We start from the raw sequence: 22,115 nt of genomic DNA on the forward strand, positions 1-22,115 counted from the left end.
GTGTGTGTGTGTGTGTGTGTGTGTGTGTGTGTGTGTGAAAAGAGAATGGATGCTATGTAGGCCTGGGGGAGCTCCATCATCTGTCATTTTCTAGGAGTTCATGGGAAGGGGATTTGGGCTTTGGGGTTTTAAATGTCAGCTGTAGGTCCAGCCCTACCTGCACCACTGGACAATTTCTTAAGAGAGAAAGTGGCTTGAGACATTTTGTTTCCTGAAGTATATACCATGGAAGGGTAAATATGCAACGTATGAACTCATTGCAGTTCTCTAAATCCTTCCTTGAAGATGGTTTTACTTCATTTGTGTTCCCAAGTAGGCACATCTTGTTCTTTTTGATTAGGAAAACTGCATCTTTAGAAGCGCATGCTTTTTCCTATTTAACAACAGCTGAGCAAGGCTGTGAAAGACAAAACATTTGGAGGGCATACATTCAAAGGGTCACCATAAGTCAGAGATGACTTGATGGCACATAACAACAAACAAAACCCCCCAATTTTACCCAGTTGAAAAATATGCACATTAAATGTACATTTTTCTCCTATAGACTGAAGTGGGAAAGCAGATTGGGGGAAATTTGCACAAATATGCATTTGTACAAGTACACACTTATACAGGTGCATATTTTCAGAAATGCTTGCTTGCACAAATGCACCTTTGAACAAGAATGAAAGTTCAGAAACATGCCAAAATCTCCCAAGAATTGTGTTGCTGCTCACATTCACATCCAGCACTGCAAAGGGGACATGCTCACATGATTTGCAAACAGGAATGGTATCCTTATGTATCCGTATTGGGCATTTTTGTTTTGGAGGTTTTGCTGCTTTAGATGTCTCTTTATACAGCTCTGGGAGCCATTGTCCCTTATAATCATCTGATACGGGATAGAGCTCTTCCCTTTGCTTTCCCCAGGTACCTCACCTGCTGTCTCACACTTGCTGCTGCTGTTGTCATTTTGTTGGCTATTGCCTTAGCCTCCTGCTGTCATCACTCACATGGTGAATTTAATTTGCTTGCGCAGATAAAATAGCCATCATATATGGCAGTGGTGGGAGCAGTGAATGCGGATATTGTCCTCAGGGGCAGCACATGTCAGCCTCACTCAGTTGCCCCTGAGCAGAAACTGCAGCGTCCCTGCATCAACCATGCAGTTATAAACACTGGGGTATATTTATGTATATCACATACTGTCTCAATAATAACTGCTATTGAGTTAATAGTAATAATAACTACTATTGTGGAAAATGATGTAGTTTTTGAATCTGAAATTCTATGGTGGAACACTGCAAAAGATTTCCAGAAGAACCTCTTTCTGGTCATGCACACAGTTTAAGTAAGTGTCATGATGTCTGAATGTAGGACATCTTTCATTGCCATGCATATGAACATAAGCTGTGCCTCTCTATGTATATGAATGAATGCTGTTTATCAAGAAACATGCTTAAACAGGTGTGGACGGAAGATTACTGAAGCTCAGGGTGTAATTATATGCTTTTTTAGACAGAGAATGCCCTACAGCTTCCAGCTTTAAGAGTTTTTTCCATGTAGACTTGCCTAGAAACCCACCCTTACTTTGCATAAGGATAAATCTGTGTTTGGATAGATATGGAAGAGGGCACACATTACCTAGAATCTTTCCAGATGCCAAAAATAAAAATGATTTTATTCTTACATGTAGCTCTACCCAGACTTAGGTTCTGTGGGGCAATATCTCAATCCTACATAATGTACAGAAGAAATTGTAGTTTTGCTACCAGCTTTGCTTTAGGCAATGTGACAATGTATTTCAGCACTGAAGATATGATCTGCAGCCTTTAAAAAACTAGACAGACAATGAGAGAGAGAGAGAGAGACTGAGAGTAGGAAAAATAGATCATATGTTTTAAAATATGGGACATTTCTACATTAATTAATTTCTATACTAATGTTCTATTTTAAAATGGGTTCATTTGTGGTCCACAGATACATATTATTGGCCCTTTAAATTACCTTTTTAACAAAAGAGGGGATGCTAAATGAATGTTTCCAAAATGGCCCAGGCTCAGCATGGCAATAGCACAGACGTTGTCCAGTCAGGAATGTCACACTGCTGTAATTACCACCTTCCATACACTATTCATTATGACGATACAAACACTTGCTTAGAGTGGTTGGAGGAGGAAAGAACTGCATTACCTCAACCACAGAATAGCACAGTCTGAATGTGGGGGAAGTGCGCTAGCCAGGGTAAATGTGGCTGGATTTCTTGCAACAAATGAATCGTGTGTTTATGACATGCTGCAACAGTCTTGAAAGACCCCTCCGAAAGTAAAACAGAGAGGACAGAAGGAGAAGAGTTGCCTCGGTTTTCTGGTGTTCTCATTTGTTGTTTCCTCTCTTGTATTGTAGGTAATTTCAAAGGTCTGTGTAAGCAAATCGATCACTTCCTCGAGGACACAGAATATGAAGCTGACACAGCAGAATATTTCCTCCGTAAGTTTGCAGTTTCGTTTCCTTCAGACTGATTATCATGTGTACACCCAGCGCCCTTTGTTCTCTGATGATGACATTATATTAAGCTCCTTCCCTTAAGGATGGGCATAGTGGATGAGGCAAAATGTGAAACGCCAAATGGAGCACCTTTTGGGCTGCCCATGTCCCTGCCATGTAAAGTTCTGCCAAAGCTTCAATTTCCTGCCTCTCCTGCTTCTCTTCCACATATGCCTTCAGGTTTTAAAATTGGCTATTACACAGGTGTGTTTAAGAAAATAAAGGAATACCTATGTTAAATATTTTGCACTCCCAAGACTGCACAAGTCAGTGTCATTAAATAATTGGTTGGATGGGCAGTTTTCCCATTGTTTCTCCCTGGTACTTCTGCTATCCTGTACAGTAGAGCTAGTGTGGCAGTGGTTAGAGTGTTGCACTGGCGAGTGCTAGTCAGCACCAAACAAACCCTAGTCAGCAGCTCTCCTTCCAGCTGGTGGTGTGAATTACTCCGGGCACAAGCGGAAGCCAGCCTGTGATCCCCTGGTGGACCTCTGGCTGGTCTGAAGAAGATCAGTAAGCACTTCTGGCTTGCCGTTGCCTAACCATGGCAATGCCTGGAAAATGTCCCCCCAGGTTAGTTGCTGCAAAAGAATGCTTGGAGGAAAACCGGGGTGCATTTCTCTGAGATGGAACTCGTGAGCTTGCTGATCCCCAGCACCAGCCTTCCTATCAGGCAGGCCACATCCCCCAGCCCAAGTCCCCACACACCTGACCCTGGACTGCCAGTGCTGCCACCTCCACCTCCATGCTGGGTGCCTCAAAGTGAGGCATAGGGCAGGTGGGCCCTGTGAAGGGCTCCTGTGCGCAGCAGGAACGCAGCCCAGCCAGTCTGGCCTTCTCGAGTGGCAGCCGCTGCCACCAGGGCACATCCACCCGCGGAGGTGTGGGCACGCAGCTGTTCTGCAGAGCCGGGGCAGCCTCCCCCCTGCAGTGGCAAAGGGTGCTGCAAGAGAGGGCCTGGCATGGCTCCACAGAGCCAGCCGAGCCAAGCGCCTTGTTCTGAGGGGGCCTGTTCACAGTGAGGCCTGGCAGAGAGGTGGTCTTGGAGACTGCCTTGCTGCTGTGGCACAGAAAATCTCCCGAGCCAGCTCTCCTCCCTGCCTCGCTCTGGTAAAGCACTCCTTGCAGCAAAACACTGAGGGGAAAGCAGAAGGAGCTGTCTTGCATTCCCTGCCATCACTGCAGTGCTGCGGGGCCTGCTGATCACCAACTTTCAGGTCGAGTGTATGCTCAGAGGCACCCTGTTCCTTGGATCCGCCTGCCTGAGCCACTGTTTTGTACCTGCCTCCAGTTGGTGAGCTTCAAAACAAGAGATCCTGCAAGCCTGGAGTCTGGATTAGGACCAGTGAATCAGTAGTAAAGGCAGTAGCGAGGAGGAGGCAGGTTCACAAGTGAGGGGGGTGTCACCAAGAGCACCGTGACCAACCACTCCCCAAACACCAGGGAGAACGGCACTGGCATCTGGATGCAGCACTTGCTGACAAATTCACAAAGGAGTTAAGCTGTGCTGCAAAATACTTTGCCTTCCATCTGGGCACATGGGAGTTCAGTAAGCATTGCAGCATCTCAGCAGCTAAGATAAAGAAGGGATTTTCTATAAAAAGTAGGTATGCCTGAGGTGCTGGAGAGCTAAGGTCCTGCAAGCAAACTTTGCAAGAGTTTTCTGCCAGAAGAGTCAGAAATAATAAGGATTCTTTCCGATGTTATTCCTGCTTAGAGCAGGCCCATTGAAATGAACAGGATTTAATTTAGTCATAATTAAGCCTCACTCATTTCAGTGGACCTACTCTAAGTAGGACTAACATAAGCTATAAATCTAAATCTACTTTAAATCTATTATTTAACCTTAAGAATGGCCACATGAAACATCTTTTGCTTTTTGAGAGTATAATTGGTAATGCAATCCAAATTAATGCAAACATTACAATACCCTCCTCCTGTCTTTACTTTCACCATGGAGTGCATAATGGGGATACAGGTCGGAGACTTCAGGGTTAGGTGAGGAAACTTCCAGATTGCAATGGCAAGCTCACAAGCAGCACATGAGTACAACAGCACCTACAGATTGGCCCCTAAGAAAATAAAAGCTGGACTAGAAAGGCCTTTCATCTGATCCAGCACATTTCTTCTTATATTTTTGAAGAGTAAAGATGGCTTTGCATATTCTGAGAGAGAGAGAGAGAGAGAGAGAGAGAGAGAGAGAGAGAGAGAGAGAGTTGAACAGAGGAGTTATAAGAAGCAGTTCACTGCAGTAGGTAGAATGCTAAATTTGAGGAAAATAGGAAGAGCTGGATTCAAATCCCCACTCAGCCACTAGAATCTGGGATGGTCCAGCAAATACTTTTTTCTACCCAGTGGAGCTGCTTAAAGGAAAACTGGGACTGAGATGTAATACTGTCTTTCTGGAAGGAGCTACTTTGGCTCCAGTCACCACTGCAAGGGCCACTCCTTGCACAGGCCGACATTGTTCTCTCTCACACACCGGCACATTCCCTTTTCCATTCCCCTCCAGCAGCTGCAGAGTGCATCCCTGCAGCCAGCCAGTCCCATCACTCTTTGTCTCTTGAGCTCCACCACAGCTCCTCCTCTCCTCCATCCCAACTCACAGCCACTGTACAGCTGTTAAGGGGCAGGTCTCCTAACTCCCCATCCCCAAAGGCTTCTCTGGTGGCCCAGAGCACAACAATTGGACCACTGCTGAAACAAGCAAGGGAATATTAGAGAGTCCTGCCTAGAGTTAGCAGCTACTGAAATGAGAGAGAGAGAGAGAGAGAGAGAGAGAGAGAGAGATGCATGACTGGGAGCCACCCTGGCCCTCGAGCCTTGCAGTGAAGAATGCTGAGATAAATACGGTATTGGTATTGCCTGAGCAATCCTGATACAGCTGCACATTCAAAGAAGTGTGCAGATGGACATTTGGCAACTAGTTGCTCTTCTTCAGTGAAGATTTTTAGATTGCTCTTCAATAAAAGATATTGTTCCAGTGTACCCAGTACTGAAAGCCAAAAATGTTCATGTCATCATAAAATGCAGTACAAAATTCACTCAAAGGTGACAAAACATAGCAGAAAACGCAACTAAAATGCCCAGGCAAACAGTGACAGGATTGCAATGTCAGGGCCAACCACATGGGGAGGGAGTGCCACGAATGGGCGGCCACAGCAAAGAAGACTGGTAGGGATTTGATATCAGAAAGCAACTTACTAGAAGTCATAAGAAGCATGTGCCTTGAACGCAGGGCTGTATGTGTAGTCTCAAGCTATGCTTATTTATTGTATTTATATACTAGCTTTCCTTCCAGTCACTCAAGGCAGTGTACATCATTTCACCTTTGATTTATCCTCACAACAACCCAATAAAGTAGACTGAGGGGTAATAGCTGGCCCAGGATCACCTTATGTGCTTCATGGCTAAATGAGCATTTGAAAAGGCATTTCTCCAGCTTGACATTACACCACAATGGCTTTGTTGGAATTCAGTAAACATGTGGAATCATTAGAACAGGGATGTAGGATTCTTTAGATATCATCTATTTGTAAAGCCAGAATTGGGAACCTCTGTGGGTCCCAATTTATTACTTATTTGCAGTTACAGCTTAGGCTGTAGAAAGCCTTCTTACTAGCAGGATTTCTAATAACGGGGCAGCAAGCCTAGTTTGTTCTGTTTCTAAGATCTCTGCATTAGTTTAGGATGAGGTAAAAGAGCACTGAAGCATTTTTGTTGAGTAAGCCTATCAACCTGTAAAAGGCTGCCGCGATTAACTGGTTACCAATCAGTCAGGCAATATTTCATTGAAACTAGCTAAGAGCTCCAATCCACTTCCTGGAGTGGAGTGGGGGGTTACTTAAGTGTTGGGCATATAAGTCAACTGAGGCACATTTTAAAGATCCTGTGTCTTAACAGAATTTGAGATACAGAACTTAGCTGAATATATGTGGGGTGTGGGGGCAGAACTAAATGTTGTCATCTGCTAATTGCTGCAAATCAAACTGGATCTCATGTGCCGAGCTTCCCTTCCATTCCTTTCACTCAAGCCAAACCAGGTTTGGCACAGGCTGGAAAACCAGGTATGGGTGCTTTTCCCCCCAAGTGCCAGATATTCCAGAGAGGTCACCTATTGTTTATTTATAGCAATTTGTTCTCAGGGCAACTTACATAAATACAGATAGAACACAAATAAAAATCCAATACAATGCACATCCAAAGCGGCACCAAAAAATCAATTTCAAGCAGCAGAGATTAAAACAGAACAAGTAGCAATCTCTAAAAGATTTAAACTGTTTGACAGAAGTAGAAGCCCCTTAAGATAGAAACCTGACCAACAGGCCCTCTATTGATGCTTTCATGGCATGGGTGGAACCACAAGAAAACAAACAATCATCCCTAGACAGTTCACACACAGAGAGAGACCCATATAAGAGTTTATAGGATAAAACTTCCTTGAATTGAGGATGGGAATGAACCAGGATTCCATAAAGATGGAACAACACTGGTACCGTATGCTCATAACACCAGTTATGGTCATTTGCTGCCACTCTTGCCACCATATTTTGTATGAAGCTTTTTTTCAACACAGCCAACTGTACAAGGGACCATGGTGATCTAATAATTCCTGCACGTTGCTAATAGTTTTCTATAGCCTTATAACAAGGCAGTCAGCCAGCATACAGCCTTGCTTGTGAAATAGACACACAGCAGCCTAGTTCACACGACTCATTGCTTGTTGTTTATCCCAAGATGAGCTGTGGAACTATCTGGGTAACATTTTGACAAGCATCACCCCAGACAGGATGATTGGGGGTGTGGATGCCAGGTCATGCAAAACCAGCCATCTTGGATTATTTGAAGTTTAAATTAAGATACCATGGGTTATTTGAGCCAAAAGGAAGAACTTATATATGAGAAGGGCCCTACAAATGTGCAGGATTATGATTGAATCCACACTCTGTAATAGCAAGGAATCATGCAAAGTGAGCTTAATTTGCATCAATAGGTTTGCTTTTATGTAATATAAATGAACAATAGTCATTCCAAGCCAAACTTGGCCCAGAACCCCCCCCCCCCCCAAATGCTGGGTGCAAGACTCTTTCTTGCTTTTGCATTGGCTAATTAAAAGCATATGAGAAGAAATAAATGGAGGTACATGTAACAAAGGTATCAAAAAGGTCCCACAGTATGTAGGGCATCCTCTGATGGTGAGCATCTCTTGGCATTTGCTGACATTCCCCACTGTTAAATCTCATTAGTGCTTTCCAGAAGTCATTAGTGTAGAATAGCACCGTCTCTGAAACATGGCCAGAAAACAGGAAAAGACAAGAGATGCTTGTCTTGTCCATCTAATACAGATTTTAAATCCTCTGGACTGGCACAGCATCATTTCAATATTTTCCACAGCAACCAGAATACATGCATTTTAGTAGTGGTGTTGTAAGCTATAAGGAATGTACAGAAGTGTACCCAAGATTTATGCATCCCTTCTAACTGAGGAATTGGTTCTTCTCCACCCCTCTTTTCCTCCTTTATTTGTATTTTCTGCAAACATGCAAAGAATACATTCACATAAAATTCATGCATTCTTGAGCAAAATAACCAAACACCTGGCTAATCAGGTGAAAAACAGAATTGCTTGTTTTATGGTCACCTTTTGTACTTGGAAACAACATCAACAAAAGAGTCAAAAGAAAGGAAAGGGGGTGGAAAAGATAGAGAGGGCAGAACCAAAGCTTGTCCAGCACAAAGCAAACACTATAATGCAAGTATAATTGGGTTGTTCTGTATATTTTAGATGGTGTTTGGTTTAGCATATAGCACCCAGTCCACACCTTGAAATAGGCATAGCATGATTCAAGCAAGACCAGGAAATATTTCAAAATGCAAACTTTCCAAAAGCTGTCAGCACATTTTAAGCTATATCAGCTCTTCAGCAGGGGACCAGTTACTTCATTTTTTAAAAAAATCTCCCTTTACGCTCTCCATGAAAAACTGTGTAATGCCAATTTCCTGAAGGAAACAGAAGTTATCAAGCTCCACATGGAGAAGGTAAAATGAAATTTTAAAACAAATAAATGCTCCCCTGATGAAGAGCTGGCGTGACTCAAAACACATTGGGATATGTTGCATAGTTTCAAAATATAACTGTTTTCTTATATTTGCTTAAGTCACAATGCCTTGCATTAGGATTTGTGCTGTGACTTTCTTCATTCGCCATTTGACCAATTTCTGTCAGTGTATGCTCCCACTCCCAAACCTCTCCTTGTAGAGATGTCAAATCAACTGCCATCTAAATCAACATCAGCCCCAATTATAACGAATGATATACATTTCTAGGGCTCACATACTATTTGGTGCAGTACCTCAGGCCCATCCATTCCATGCCATATTCATCCCTGGTAGAGGTACAATTCCTAAGGTAGGCATTGGCCACGATCCAATTCCTGTCACATACAACTAGTCACACCTTTGTGGTCTCGCATGTCCACATCACAAGTTGCATCCAGTGGAGCCCAGGCAGCAACACAACGCAGGCACAAATGTCTGTGCAGTTCTCAAATGTGGTGTGCATGTCAGCCAGCGCCCACATCCCCCTTGCCAGGTAAAGTCCTAACTATACACAGCAATGGAGTTGTCCATTAAGTCAATGTGAATGAACGTGCCAAATGGCTCAGAATCACATAGCCCTACCAAGAAAGAAACTGCTGCTAACTTTTACTAAAGTATATCCCATGAGCTTCTGCATCATGACACCTGTCCTGCTACTGCATCATGAAATATGCTCCTGTGAATTAGCAAAATTTGGGATGGAGCACCTGGGAAGCAGAAAGACTTGGAGAGTCTTGACAGAAAGCTCCTCCAGTAAATTAGAAGTACATAAAACACCCTGGAAGGCTTTCCTTCTTAGGTAGAAAAGGGAGTTATTACTAATTTTATATCCACACACATATATGTGGAGATGTTCAAAACAATAATTTAACACTGAATAGTTGTGCCTTAACACGTATTTATATAGTTATCTTATTTTTTCAAATAGTCAAGGTGACCAAAAATTGGTGAATGCATGAATTTTCTCTGTGTTTTCAATGTGCATTTATTTGTGAGCTCATCATTCTAATCCACATTAGTGTTTTTGAGGACAAAATTAACACCTAAATGCTGCTGCACGTGTTGATTGATGTTGGAAACATGAACCCCAAAGTTTCTGATAGCAAACATGCAAATATGATTGTCATGAACATGAATACATTTATCTTGCATTACCCAATTAGAAGGGCAAAGGGGGAGAGGAAAAGGGGCATGAGTGTGGGCGACACCCACACTTTCCGTATTTGCTGTAGGCATTGCACTGTTCAGAACTGCCCATATTCCACATTTCCTAAAATACATTACATGTACTTATCTGTTTGTGCACTTGTGAGTGAGTGTGTGTGCGCGTGCACGGTTTATGTGTGTGCATGTGTCTGCCATCTGCTGGCTGGAGTATGTAGGATGGGGGTGAATGAGAGCAGGCCCATACAACATTGTGAGCTATGCATATGTGTCTTCCATATGTGTGCGCCTCCTTGCATGCACACACACATGTGAGCAAGGATTTATCTTCTGGTTCCCCCTGGAGAGTTCTCCACATCCACTTCTGCTAAATATCTGTTTGTTTTCTCGACACTTCTCCTGATTGCACTTGTCACCTCTGTGCTGAGTAACTACATCGCACGGATGGTGGTTTCTTGGCCTTAGATGTTGCTTTCTGTTTGATCAGAGGGACATGCCTTTGGGTTTTCTGCTTGCATAAAGGACCCAGGTAAACTTCTGCTACCAGATGCCATTTGACTGGTCTGCAGCCCTAAGTGCACTGCTCATTTCTGATATCCAGTATGTTGACAGTTCATTTGTAACAGCTCTCTTCTTCTGTTGACACTCTGTTTCTCTCTCCTCCTTCTGTCTCCTTTGTCACTGGCCTTCCAATTCCTTTGCTTCTTTGCTCTGCCTATTTTGTTCCCGCTTGCTGCAATGCTCACCCTCCCTCCAATCTCCATTCTCCATTCCCCTCGCATGTCTCATCTTCTCTGCCCCTTTCCCCATGCCTCATATGCATGCTGCTATTCCCCCTTCCTCTCCTCCTCCCTGCCCTCCTTTCTTTGCTTACAGGGGCTGTAAGGGCCTCTAGTATTTTTCCGATCCTGAGTGTGATTCTGCTTTTCATGGGTGGACTCTGCATTGCAGCCAGCGAGTTCTACAAAACCCGGCATAACATCATCCTTAGTGCCGGCATCTTCTTCGTGTCTGCAGGTAAAGGGCTGAGGGATGAGTGGGGTGCCCCTCTGCGGAGAACGAAAATCACAAGTGAGGGGCAGGCATCATGTGTGGGGAGGTCAAGAGAACAGCCAGCTGCCAGAGCGAGGGGGGAGCCAAGGGGGAGAGGAAGAAGGACATGCAAATGCCTGCACGGCTGCAGTGACACAACACCTTATTTCCGAGTATGAATCCGTTTACTTTAGATGAAGGAACAAATCTTTGAACCAGAGCAAGAAACATACAGAATGAGTGAGAGAGAGAATGCACACCTCTCTTCCATATTTTGGGACTACAGCCTCCTCTAAAGGAGGGTTTAGCTACACATGACCGTAGATGGTCCATATATTTAAGCTCAGGTCCAAATGTGTAGAACTGAGAGTACAAGGTCCCACCTTTAAAGCAAGTGAGTATGTGGATGAAGGTAGCTGACCTCGTTCTGCTCTTACCACCTGCCTGCCCCTGGAGCCCTGCCTGTATAGGTACTCTTTGACAACCATGCTCCATTCCAGCACTGGGGTTCTTAGGATAAAAAAGGCTGGGAGACAACAAAGTTTAAGGAGGCATGGTATATAACTGTTATAAATAAACCAAAGGCAAGGTAAAGAAATTAGCACACTTTACCCTGCATGCTTCTTTTGCTCTAAAAATAAGAACCTCATTTGAGACGTGATAGGGGCATACCCAAGTTTAAACAAATGGATCTTGGCTGTCACATCTAGCATGGCCATGGCAGTACAAGACTGCTCAAGCTTCAGAGAAGACTAGCTTACAACAAGGTTTCACAAATATTGAAAATAGCAGCCCTTCTTTGCCAGTTGTTTGGCAGAGAATTATATCCATCTCTGTGGCTGTGTAGAAGGAACAGCAAAAAGTCTCCTCTCTTCATCAGCTCCTTCCTGGACTGGGCACTAGGGCAGAGGAGCTGGGGCTACATAGACAAGTGCTGCATCCGGAATATAGCGAAGAAGCTGGGCTGCTTCCTAAACCCAGGGAAGTTTCCTTCCTTCCTCACAGCCACAAATTTGCTGGCAATAAGGGCATTCTATCACTCACAGAAAACGAAGATGGTATCAAAATACAGGAAGAGGAAGGAAGGAAGGAAGGAAGGAAGGAAGGAAGGAAGGAAGGAAGGAGGAAAGAAGGAAAGAAAGAAAGGGCTTTTCATTATTTATACACCATTGCAAAGTGGAGGAAAGAGCAACTCAAGAAAGCAAGAAAATCATTTTTGGCATCTCAAGCCCGATTCCCACCGAAGCAGTAAACTAGCATCTGTGGGGTACCACTTCAGCTTATAGGTGAGATCCCAGGGAAAACAGATCTGGCCTTTTCTTGTCCTTGAAGTGCTAGTTTTCAGGGAGCAAGAATGTAGTTATCATGTTTTATGGAGGAACAATTGATCATGCAAACCCATAATTGCAGAAGTGGTGCAAATTTGACAAGGGTGCCAAAGAGTCAAGGTCTGGAGTTTCATCTAATGTCAGCGTCATGCAAAAACACCAAAATCCAGCTTTGCAACCCCTTTTGAGCTATGATAACTCCCTCTGAAAATGTTGCAGTATGTATGTAGGCCTCTTTTTCAGTGATCTATTCTACTGTCTGTGGCTTTTACCTGTTGCTTATAATTATTGTATTGTCCATAATGGCATCCAATGATGAAAGTGGATTATTTTTTGCAGAATGCCTGTAATATTACACATACACATACACTTGTTTCAGCGATGGTGCATGTTGGGTGCCATTTGCTTCTTACCCACCCAAGCACAACCTGTCACGTCATCCAACCCAAATGGCCTGTCTTGTTTGAGGGGAAAACAACTTTCAAACAACCCATGGCCCATTATTGGGTGATTGAAGGTTCGCTCACTCAAACAAGCCATAGCCCTGGGTTGGAAGAAAACAAGCTGCATCCAGGCAGGTCGTTAGTCAAATGGCATCAACCCAAGTCACAGTTTTAAAAGGCCACCATGGTGATCATACAAATTGGGTCACTTTATATAACAGGGGAAGGTTGTTGCCTTCACAACATGCCTATCGACTTCCAAAAACATCTGGCTTACTGCTGTTCTAAACAGAACACTGGATAAGATGGTCCCTTGGTCCAATCCAGCAAGGGTTGTGGGGTTCTGTAGTCAGTGAGGAATAGATGTGAATATTTGTGGGATTAAGTACCTGTCCATTCTTCCTTGCTTTCACTATTATTACTGTAATTATTTCAATACATTTTACTGAATTTGAATTTTTTTTCAAAAGGAAAAATGAGCTGTACATTAGCAACAACAATGAACAAAACAGCTGACTTATACAACATTTCCACTTCTTTATACCACTCTCTAATTCTTGGGATTTTTCTTTCTCCCATGCATTGCATATACTACTCTAGTGATCACAATCATAAAATAAAGGAGGATTTTCCTAATTTTTAATTCTCAACCCTTTAATTAAAGTTTGTTCCTACTTTCATATTGGCTTGTTTATACTAATACCCTTGGATGGGATTTTCTTTGGATCAAAAGTACTTCTTCGGTGCCTCTGATCCCTGCAAGATCTCAAAATGGTCAATGCTGGAATTGGGTAAGGGATACCGATGCCCATGAGTCTACGCAGGCCTGGGAGTTTGAGCTAAAAACTGCTCTGAACTGCAGCAGACAGAAGATGTTGCTCCATTGGCGGAAGGCCAGGCTTTCAGTATTTAGCATTGCTGGCTTGACAAACCAGAGGTCTTGTAGTGCCTGTCAATCACAAGTATAAATATTACACAGCCCTGTCCCCATTCCACACTTGAGGAAGGCTAAGTGGCCATTTATGCATTGCCAAAACAGAGGACACAGATTTTCAGAATATATGCACAGGGTAATTTATAAGCACAGGTTCTAATTTAGAAAAGAATACTATAATTTAAATCAGGGGTCTCAAACTCGCGGCCCACGGGCCAATTGCCGGGATGGGTGGGGCACAGGGGAGGGGCCCTGTGGCCTTCAAAGCGCCGGCGGCGCCCGGGCCGGCCGTGGGATGAGCGGCCCACCACCACCGCGATGGTGGAAGACTTGATGCGGCCCAGCTCACCCAGACTCTACTTCCAGCAGCCCCCAGGGAAGTTGAGTTCGAGACCCCCAATTTAAACAGACTTATAAGACATTTCACCACAGTGGGGAAAACTGGGACCAGGTGACCTGCATGCCTGATTGGTCTGTCATCCAGGAACTCACTGTGGATGGACAGTGTCAAGGGATCTACTCTTTCTTTCTATGGCTCTTTATGTCTGAACTGGACTTGGACTGGAAAGCCCTTCAGGCAGTGGTCACCTTCACACTGAGGGCTGCCCTCTGTAGAGTAGGAGGCATGCCCAGAAACCATGGTAGGTTGGTAGGCTAGGTCACCAAGACCTTGTGGGTAAGTTACTACCTTATTTACTTTCCCAAAACAAAGTCCAAAAATAATGTCCTTGTCAGGACATGGCTCAGGATGGAGCACACACTGAACCAGCTCTCCCCAGTGTGTTCAGGGATATCTGCTCAAGAGAAAGAGCTTGTGAAGTCCCTCCCTATCTCACATACTACAGGATAGTTGGAAATTGCATTAGAACTGCACAGAAGTGGAAAGGGCCCTTTTCCCCTTTATGTACCCCTCTACATCTCTTAGAAGTGCTGATATAAAAACAACATCATTTAGAAATGCCTGTGGCTGTTAGGAAGGAGTTGGGACCAATAACTATGTTTCTACTATCCACCATTTACTGTTGTTGTTGTTACATGTTGTTAAGTCACCTCTGACTTATGTCAATCTATGGATTGATGTCCTCCAAGTATCCTGTGCTGGACAGCTCAGCCCCACTGTTGTACACTCAGGGCTGTGGTTTCCTTTATGGAATCGATCCATCTCCGGTTTGGTCCTCTTCTTTTGCTTTCAACTTTCCCTAGCATTATTGTCTTCTCCATTGACCGCCACTACTAGCTGTAACAGAATTCACACTACTATACTGAATGCTATACTGGTTTCTCACACACATTTGTTGCAAAACAATGATGAGCTGTAGAATTGGAAATACCCATCAACATGGTACCAGAAAGTAATAGCCATTCAAGGATATTGAAAATCTGGCCCCTGGAAGAAACAGCAGCTTTTATTCACCTATTTAAAATATGATTAGTTTATTGAAAGTGGAATGCAAGGTTTAAAAAACAATGTCTCAAGATAAAACAGTTCTGTAGCAGTTTGCTGAACTGGTCCCAGAGTTCTGCAATGTATTAGGATTAACAGCCATATCCATAGCCTGCAGTATTTTCCTGGAGTTAGACTTGCTGCATTAGATCAAAATGGAGGGCATCTTGTATGCTGTAAAACATCAAGAGGTCTTCAGTGCCCACTGACCTCCAAGGAAGAAAGCACATTTTAACACTTAAATTCTGAAAAATGTGCAATTAGATACTATGACTTCCTAGCTGGTGGGAGAAGAGGGTGGGAACAGTAATACAACCGCACCTAAGGAGCCAAGAAAGAAGTGACTGGAAACTACTAGTGGAAATCAGCTTTTGGAGAAGATTCGCAGCCTTAGTTAAGGGAATGAAATCCACCTAATTTGAATTTTAGCTGAAGTTGTATACCCAGTCTTGATTCCTACTGATGCAAGATGCTTTAAAGCCTGAGCTGAAGAGCAAGATGGTGCTTACTCCCATTCCGTATTCAAAAGCTGACTGGACTGGCAATTGTATCTTTCTTAAAGACTAGTGACGGGACAGCCCCCTTCATTCACCACGCCTAAAGGCACAGGACACACAGCCCTCTCCTCCAACACCTTCTTGCCACCACCCTGCATTGGCCACCTGAGGCAACTGCTTCACTCTGCCTAATATTAGGACAGCCTGGAATGGTTTGGGGGTTTTTAGTAGTGCCCAGAGAGTAGTCATGCTAGTCTAACACAATAATACAATGTAAACAGGTTTGTTACTTTCTTTGCTTGCTTGCTGATTGCTAAATAATGTGTCTAGAATTGTAATGGTCTGATCTAGTATAGCTGTTTGTAAGTTCTTAAGACACCCTCCTAAAATGATAAACCCAACATAAGTTGTCCTTCTTTGTGTGGTAACTGGCCAGCATTCAGTGACTAGGTTCACAAGACACAAGAATCCATGATGGATGACAAGCCATAGCAGGCTGTAGCTTGTATGAACTAGACGACCTACTGCAGGGTAGCTTGTTTGACAGCAATAAGCCACCTGATAATCCATGGCTTGTTTTGGAGGTTGTTGAACCCATGATGAGTTGCTACATTGTCCAAACTTGAGCAACCAACCCCATCATGAGCTGTGGGAGGCAAACAACTATTTGCTGCTCTTGCTGAGCTTGCCTGGACCACCACCAGTGACAGCTGCCCCACTGAAGCCTAAGCAGCATGGAAGAACAATTGTCATTGGCTCAATATCCCCCATCACAATTATTAACCCTTATTTCACTCACTGCAGCTTTTCCCCCTTTCCCTCTTTTTTTTTTTTCCTGGAGATTTCTGCTTATGATCTCCAAGTGCACAGACAGTGACAGCCCCTCCGAAGTGCCGATGTGGAACATTAGAGGAGCTGTCCCTGGTTCACCACCTTTCCTTTCATTTTTTAAGTGCAAGAAATTCGCATATTTTTCATTCTTTAATTAGTCGGACTTCTGCAAGTAAAGAGCTGTGCAATTGCAGGAGTTCAAAATGGGAAGTATTACCTGAGCAATGTCCTGGGAGGTACCTCCTAAAGTGCTGCATGCACTGAGCCAAAGAGACTGCAATTATTATTATTATTACTTTGCTTTTTCCTGACAAAGGGAAAGGGAGATGGCTAGTAGGTCACCCTCTTCCCTGCAAGATCCTCTAGATGTCTTGGTTGGACCTGACTCTTCTCAGGGCCTTTGCACATCTCCATGCTTTCCCAAGACCCTAGCTGCTCAGGAAGGTGGAAAAGTGCAAGCCACCTCTTTGACAATTAGCTGTCAAAAGTCAGGCTTCCTTTTAAAATAGGGGTTTTGAGAGGGCTACCCAGGCTTTTTTGACAAGTGCATGTATAATGCATATATCCATGTCCCAAAAGTCTTGATTAGACTTGTCAAAAATCTAATTTTAAAAGGTAAACCTGAATTTTCAAGGCTCTGTGATATAAATAGGTGACTCTCGCTTTTCCACTTACTCACGCATGTAGAATCAAAAAACTCAAAGTAGAAGATGGACCATTTGCCGTTTCTCTGAGTGAGCCCATGTTATTGCCTGCTGCACTTTGACAGCCGACACCTACCAAGACATTGCCCAGGTGAGGCTTCCCATGTTGGACTCCTACAAGAGCACAGTGCTGTACAAGTCCAACCCCACAAGATCAATCCCATCTGGTGGATTGTGGAAAGCAAGAAATGAGCTGCTTAGCAAGACAATCTCCAAAATTTAAAAGAGGAAAATAAAGAGGAGAAAACTGTGGCAAGTGGAAAAGGACTCAGGATGATGATGGGGAGAAGAAACAAGGCGGCTTTAACCATCTGGTCCCCTGAGATACCAACAAGAGGGTCAAGGGAGAAAGAATGGGTGACAACCCATGGTGAGCTCAGTCATCAGTTGGGCACACTGTGGGTTGTTCTGTGAACAGCCAACCAGCATTGGTTATTCACAGCGTAGGTTAGTCTGATATGTGAACCCACGCATTGGGAATGTTTCCTCTTTCATGCATTATATGCACAAAGGGATTCAAGCAGGATTAACAAGAAGCCCGCAAGAACAACTCAACAACTTCAATCAAATGTGTGAATGCCTTCAGTCATCCATGTACTTATTCATGAGTGCCTCTTTACAGATGTTCAACACATGAGTCTGAGGGGGTGGAAAGTAGAACTCCACGTCCATTGAATATGGGCAGGACTTTAGGATCTGATCTCACCACCCTGCAGAAAATGGAGTCAGGAGGTAGCATCTTGACCTGGTCATGTGTTGCAGTATTTGGAATATCCGATATGCCACAAAAGTGCCCTCTGGGGGTGGCTCCACACTACAACTACCATGGTTTTAAAAATGTGAATTTGCCTTTACAGGGAACTAGGTTTGGCCCAAAATATCTGCATATAGCAATGCATCAGAGTCTGTGAGGTCTTTTAAGATTTTATACAGCATATTAGGGGAAACAGGCTAACAGTTTCTTCTCTCCTGCCCTTTGTCCACAGGTTTGAGTAATATAATTGGCATCATTGTGTACATATCAGCCAATGCTGGAGACCCCTCAAAAAGCGACTCCAAGAAGAACAGTTACTCTTATGGCTGGTCCTTCTACTTTGGGGCCCTGTCCTTCATTATAGCCGAGATGGTGGGAGTGCTGGCCGTACACATGTTTATTGACCGGCACAAACAGCTGCGTGCCAGCGCCCACGCCACGGACTACCTCCAGTCCTCTGCCATCACCCGCATACCCAGCTATCGCTACCGCTATCAGAGACGCAGTCGCTCCAGTTCCCGTTCCACTGAGCCTTCACACTCCAGGGATGCCTCTCCCGTCGGGATCAAAGGGTTCAACACCCTCCCATCAACGGAGATCTCGATGTATACCCTGACCAGGGACCCCCTGAAGGCTGCCACCACTCCCACCGCCACCTACAATTCAGACAGGGATAACAGCTTCCTCCAGGTCCACAACTGTATCCAGAAAGAAAACAAGGACTCCATCCACACTAACACAGCCAACCGCCGGACCACCCCCGTATGAAGCCATCGAGAGGGGCTGAAAATGGGGGACAGGGAAGGTGGGAGTGGGCGCTGGGTGCAGGATGGGAGGGAGCAGTGGGGGAGGGCGGGGGGGAGAGAGAAAGCAACCATGGGGAAACCTTCCAAAAGCAAAAAACAAAAAACAAAAACAAACTTAAGTGAAGCATCCAAAAGAAACAACAAAAAGTTCAAAAAAAAGAAAAAAGGAAAAAAAACTTTAAAAAAATCAAGAGAAAGAAATTTAAAAATAGAAAAAATAGAAAATAAATTTAAAAGAAAATGCATGATTTCCCATGTACCATTATTTTAACATTTAATAAAAACAGATTTAAAAAAGGAACCAAGAAACAACAAAAAAAATTAAAAACAAGAGGAAAGAGAAGGAGGCAGCTCTTTGGATTTTTTGGGGGGTGGGGTACTCTTTAATTTTTTTAACCTTGTTTTCTTTTCACTTTTAACCCACTGTGGACTTGCAGGTTCCTGAGGATTTCTAGTGGAAATAAAATGCAGTGACTTGGCTGTCCTTGTGGATGCCTTTGATTGTACATGCATTAGAGCCTGCCTCAACTTACTGAACCCCAGTAGAGTGACTAGTGATTCAACATGTTCTTATCAGCCCACAAGGCTTAACCTTCCTGTCCTTGGGTATCTGAGGGGTTAATGCTGATTTGCTGATCTCCAGGGCTCAGGAAGTTAAGGCTGATCAGGCTCAACCTCACCAGCCTGTGACCGCCCTGGGGTTAACAGTGACATTGCAAAAAAATATTAAAAAGCTTCATAAAAAGTGGCAATTTTTTAATAAAAGAAAACCAACTATAAATAAATGTAAATATAATAAGTGGATTTACTTGCAAGAAAGCCAGATAGTATTTTTCTTTTCATCTTTTTTCCAGCTTGAAAACTGTGAAAACTAAAATCTTAGGGGTTGAAAGGCTTCTAAAGAGCAACTGGAAATTGAGTCCATTCAACAACAGCAACTTTTAAAAGCCACCTAAAACTTGGCCAGCTGGTTGGAGTGGGTAGCATTCTCCCTCAGACCTGAAAACTTTGGGCCAGGGGAAAATAATCTCTTCCAAGGAGAGAAAGATGCTGCTATTGCTGGGGTCAGAATACAGAACAAGGACTAGATGTTGCCATGGAGACTTCTGCTCACATCCCTACATGGACAGGCAAATATGCTGTCCCCCTGCACTCACCCCAGGCTTAAAAAACAAAAGCTGACAGGCAAAATGGCTGCTACTTGCCCACTGATGTCAGTTCATTTACACAGCTAGCTCTTCTGCTTCATGGCTAAGTCTCGCCAGATTTACCGACATTCCTCTCATCTGCATCCAACGCACTGAGAAAGGTTCAGATCCCATTCCTACTTTGCACTACTAAACCGTTACTCCCTGACTTCCTCCTATTCACCCTGCCTTACACAGAGGCCTGCCTGTAGCATCTTCACGTTCACTATAGGACAGTTTGGTCCATCCTTTTAAGAGTTGGGCAGAAAACAATTATGGTAGGTACCACTTTTTCTTCTACTGCAGTGCAATGGTAAGGGCAGGGGCAGCTGCTTAAGTTCTTGTACACCAAGTTTAAAAGCAGCGAGAGCCAAGCTGTCCCACACGGGCTCCAGCAACTTTACAAGTTTCAGCAGAAAGGAAGGCAAGATTTTTCAGGGGATCAGCCTCTTGGAGAAATCCATTTCATCCCCCTTTCCCTTAAACTAGCTGCTTCTCTCACTGAGGATGTCCATGGCAGAGGGAAAGCAGGAAGTCTGCTAGAATGGTTTTGGGGTGGAAGCTCTTAGGAAGTCAACCATTTGGAGGAACAAAGTGGCAGCAGAAAAAGGTTGGAGGAAGAGGGATCTATGAGTACTGACTTCCCTGGGCCCAACATTTCCCTCCTGGGACTCTTGGGCCTTTACAGGTCAAGACCACCTGCTGTTCTTTATGGCCATAAAGAGTCATCATAAAACTCTATTGCAGGCTGACAACTAGGTCTTGCCAGACCCCCTGACAGGGGCTCCTGTGCCTTTAATAGCTGAGTAGCAAGCAGGGGTCTGGCAAGTTCCACTCTTCTGCATCACTGTGCCCCCTGCCCCGGCTTCAGGTTGAGATGCATCCTACATGTTTGTCTTTTATCTGCTTAGCACAAAGTTAGCCAAGCAAAGAAACAGCATTTAGAGCTTTTAGGAGATGCCCTTCCTATCTCTATTTTGCTGATAGACAGGAACTGCCCAGCTGCCATGTGTTGCTTCCTCGCTTTAGTGCTAACCTTCTACATTCGCCCTGGAGTGCTGTAAGGCAGCGGAAAGTGCAGCTTTCTTGGGCACAAGCCTGATTCTCTTTTCTCACTACTAATTATTGCCTACTTCACTGCAGTTTTTCCTGGTTTACACACTTGTGAAAAGGAAGAGGAGCACACCTGTAGCACGCTTCCTTCTAATCCACTCAAACACAGTCCCAATCCTACACATCACTCAGTCACAACATACCCACAAATCACCACCATGTTCATGAGGGATATTTGGTGCCATGGCTTCTTTTGGTTGGTTGGTTGGTTGGTTGGTTGTGACTGTAACAGTGTGCTAGGAAACACTTCCAATCCAGCTCCTTTTTAAACAATGTTACTAGGAAAAATGAAGCAGGGGAGGTGCAGATCGTGTGTATGCCAGTATGTGGCACCAAGTTAACCTTTAAGGAGCAGATACAGCTTGGGTCAAAAGAGATGGAGTGAATTCTCCATAGCCCTGCAATGCCAGAGCCCTGAAGGAGCAAGATTTCAGGTGGAATGGATTACTGAGCGAGGTCCTGTCATTCCCCTCAGCAACTTTGGCTCTCGCTTGAAGCTTCCTGTTCAAACTAGTGCTGCTTAGATGCAAAGAGGGTTCGCTTTTCATGGCAACTCAGCTCTTGCAGAAATTTAAATGACGTTCAGAAAAAGCAACCTGCACTATCCGCCTAGTTTAATGCTGCTTTCTCCAACTTTCCTTCTCTTGCAGGGAAGAGTGGGGTCCCTTCCAGGGCAGGGAGGGGAGCACTATGTAGGGCACTTAGCCATGGTGGTCAAATGACTTCTCCCAGGCATCTGCAGATAAGTCGGTCGTGGCTGAAGAGCCTAAATGTACAGCTTGCGTGACATTAGCTTTCAGTATGGGGCACCCCCTTCTGTAGTGTCTAGCACCCCTGCTAAATCCCAAAACTTAGGCCTGCCAATCTGTGACAATGAAAAGGGCAGGCAGGGGGCAGGGGGAATAAACCAATATCCAAAGCCCAGGAGATGAGTTTTTTAAAAATAAAAAGAACTGGTTTCCTGTATGCCAGCATAGGCAGAGGATGATATTTTGGTGGAAACCCAAAGCTGCTTTCAAGAACTTGGTATCTGTAGAGTTCTTGAGCACTTCTGATTGAATAAAGATGAATGAGCACTTGCGTATGCATGAGTGAGTGTGTTAAGGGTGCTTGTGTTTGTGTGTGTGTGAAAGAAAAAGAGCGAACGGAAGTCAGAAAGAGGGGGAAGAGGGAGGATGAGGACCGGTGGAGAATTTTTTTTCCAAGGATATTGCTTATGTTCAGCTCAAACCAGTTCAAGAAACAAACCTCCA

At 44.2% G+C, this 22,115-nt stretch overlaps 1 protein-coding gene across 1 annotated transcript in view; it reads left to right on the forward strand.

The window, feature by feature from the left end:
* CACNG2 (calcium voltage-gated channel auxiliary subunit gamma 2) overlaps positions 1 to 18,524 on the forward strand; it is a 20,024-nt gene extending 1,500 nt beyond the window's left edge. Inside the window, exons 2-5 of the mRNA XM_044441062.1 lie at positions 2,386 to 2,469; positions 10,741 to 10,806; positions 17,068 to 17,093; positions 17,961 to 18,524. Coding sequence (XP_044296997.1) covers positions 2,386 to 2,469; positions 10,741 to 10,806; positions 17,068 to 17,093; positions 17,961 to 18,524 — 740 coding nt within the window. The remainder of the gene's footprint in view (positions 1 to 2,385; positions 2,470 to 10,740; positions 10,807 to 17,067; positions 17,094 to 17,960) is intronic.
* The last annotated feature ends 3,591 nt before the right edge of the window (positions 18,525 to 22,115 follow it).

This window comes from Varanus komodoensis, unplaced genomic scaffold, assembly GCF_004798865.1.
Source record: "Varanus komodoensis strain SLA01 unplaced genomic scaffold, ASM479886v1 scaffold39, whole genome shotgun sequence".
Classification (NCBI taxonomy): Eukaryota; Metazoa; Chordata; class Lepidosauria; order Squamata; family Varanidae; genus Varanus; species Varanus komodoensis.